This window comes from Papilio xuthus, unplaced genomic scaffold, assembly GCF_000836235.2.
Source record: "Papilio xuthus unplaced genomic scaffold, Pxut_1.1 DF825790.1, whole genome shotgun sequence".
NCBI lineage: Eukaryota > Metazoa > Arthropoda > Insecta > Lepidoptera > Papilionidae > Papilio > Papilio xuthus.
In genome coordinates, this window is record NW_013532859.1 from 1 (window position 1) to 1,154 (window position 1,154).

The 1,154-nt window shown below is 48.0% G+C and overlaps 1 protein-coding gene across 1 annotated transcript; it reads right to left on the reverse strand.

Annotated features, from left to right (window-relative positions):
* Positions 1–14: 14 nt before the first annotated feature.
* LOC106125640 (tubby-related protein 4-like) lies at positions 15–499 on the reverse strand. Its single transcript, XM_013322921.1, has 2 exons — positions 331–499; positions 15–235 (listed from the first exon to the last, which is right to left on the reverse strand). The coding sequence occupies exons 1-2, from the start codon at positions 445–447 to the stop codon at positions 119–121; spliced, it is 234 nt and encodes a 77-aa protein (XP_013178375.1). The 5' UTR covers positions 448–499; the 3' UTR covers positions 15–118.
* Positions 500–1,154: the final 655 nt, after the last annotated feature.

The window sequence follows — 1,154 nt, forward strand, 5'->3', positions numbered from 1 at the left end:
AAGTTATTAGCTATACTACTCGTGGTTTCTTAAGACCCTTTTTCCATTGTCGCGGCAGTCGCCCGGCTATTAGTTCAGTGGAAAAGGGATCTAAGCTACATTACGGCTAGACGGTAGTCTACTTGAGGCGCTGGGTGACGTTTGCCAGCGCGACAGCGAACGCTTGCAGCGCGGAGAATGGGTACTGGAAGTCCAAAGTGTACGCGTTGCCGTCGATGCGACCGAACTGCATCACCTATAGTAAATAAATGAATTAATGTTAAGTCGATGTTATTTTGAATTTTATTGATACTAGAGCTATAAATTAAGACAATATCTTGTTAATGTTACCTGTTTCCCGTGGTACTCGATCTGGAAGTTCTTGGCGGATTCTTGTGTGACGCGGCCGCCAAAGTCGAGTTGGTACACCTGACTGTTCTCATTCCACATGGGAGCCTTGTTGTGCATCAGCAGCTGCCGGCGCGCCTGACCGCCCGCACCGCTCCCCGCGCCCCCACTCCCTCCAACACCGGCCCCGCCCCCCGCACTCGACGGCACGCCCCCCGCACGCTTCAGCTGCGTAATTATCTTATATTTGCACACAAATAATAAACTAGCTGGCTGAGTTGTGGTAGGAGAATATGTATATCATTTTGAGGAATATTTTAGCATGTCTTGAATTAATTAATAAAATATCTCCCTTTTATATTTTGGTATACATTACATCGAGATGATGTATATGATTTTAGAATACACTGGGGCCCTGCAATAGTATAGAACATACTATTGCAGGGCCCCAGTACAATTTAATATAAAAATGTCTTGTTGATTCCTATACCTTGTTCCTGAGCTGTGCCTTCTGAAAGCTCTCGAGGTCTCTGTAGTTCTTGCCGTTGACCTCGCTGTAGCCGTTGGAGAACTCGTCGTCCGAGCTCTCCGACGGCTTCTTGTTGCGTCGCCGGTTCAGCAGCGGAGAGTTCAGCAGTTGTCTGCAGATGGAATACAAAAAGTTTTATAACAAACAGCAACAGTTTGGCATAATTACGCTAATAGAACAGTCTTTTAGAACTCTTCTTTCGGCTATACATTTACCGTATAGGCGAGGCCGAGGAGTACCGCGTGCGTCGGGTGCTGGCCGGAGAGGCGGGCGAGGCAGGTGAGGCGGCGGATGCGGT

Excerpts from the sequence above, each read along its gene's own strand:
- LOC106125640 (XM_013322921.1), bottom strand. The coding sequence starts at position 447 with ATGCACAACAAGGCTCCCATGTGGAATGAGAACAGTCAGGTGTACCAA. Across the intron at positions 236-330 it reads TCGAGTACCACGGGAAACAG|GTGATGCAGTTCGGTCGCAT; the intron begins GTAACATTAACA and ends TATTTACTATAG.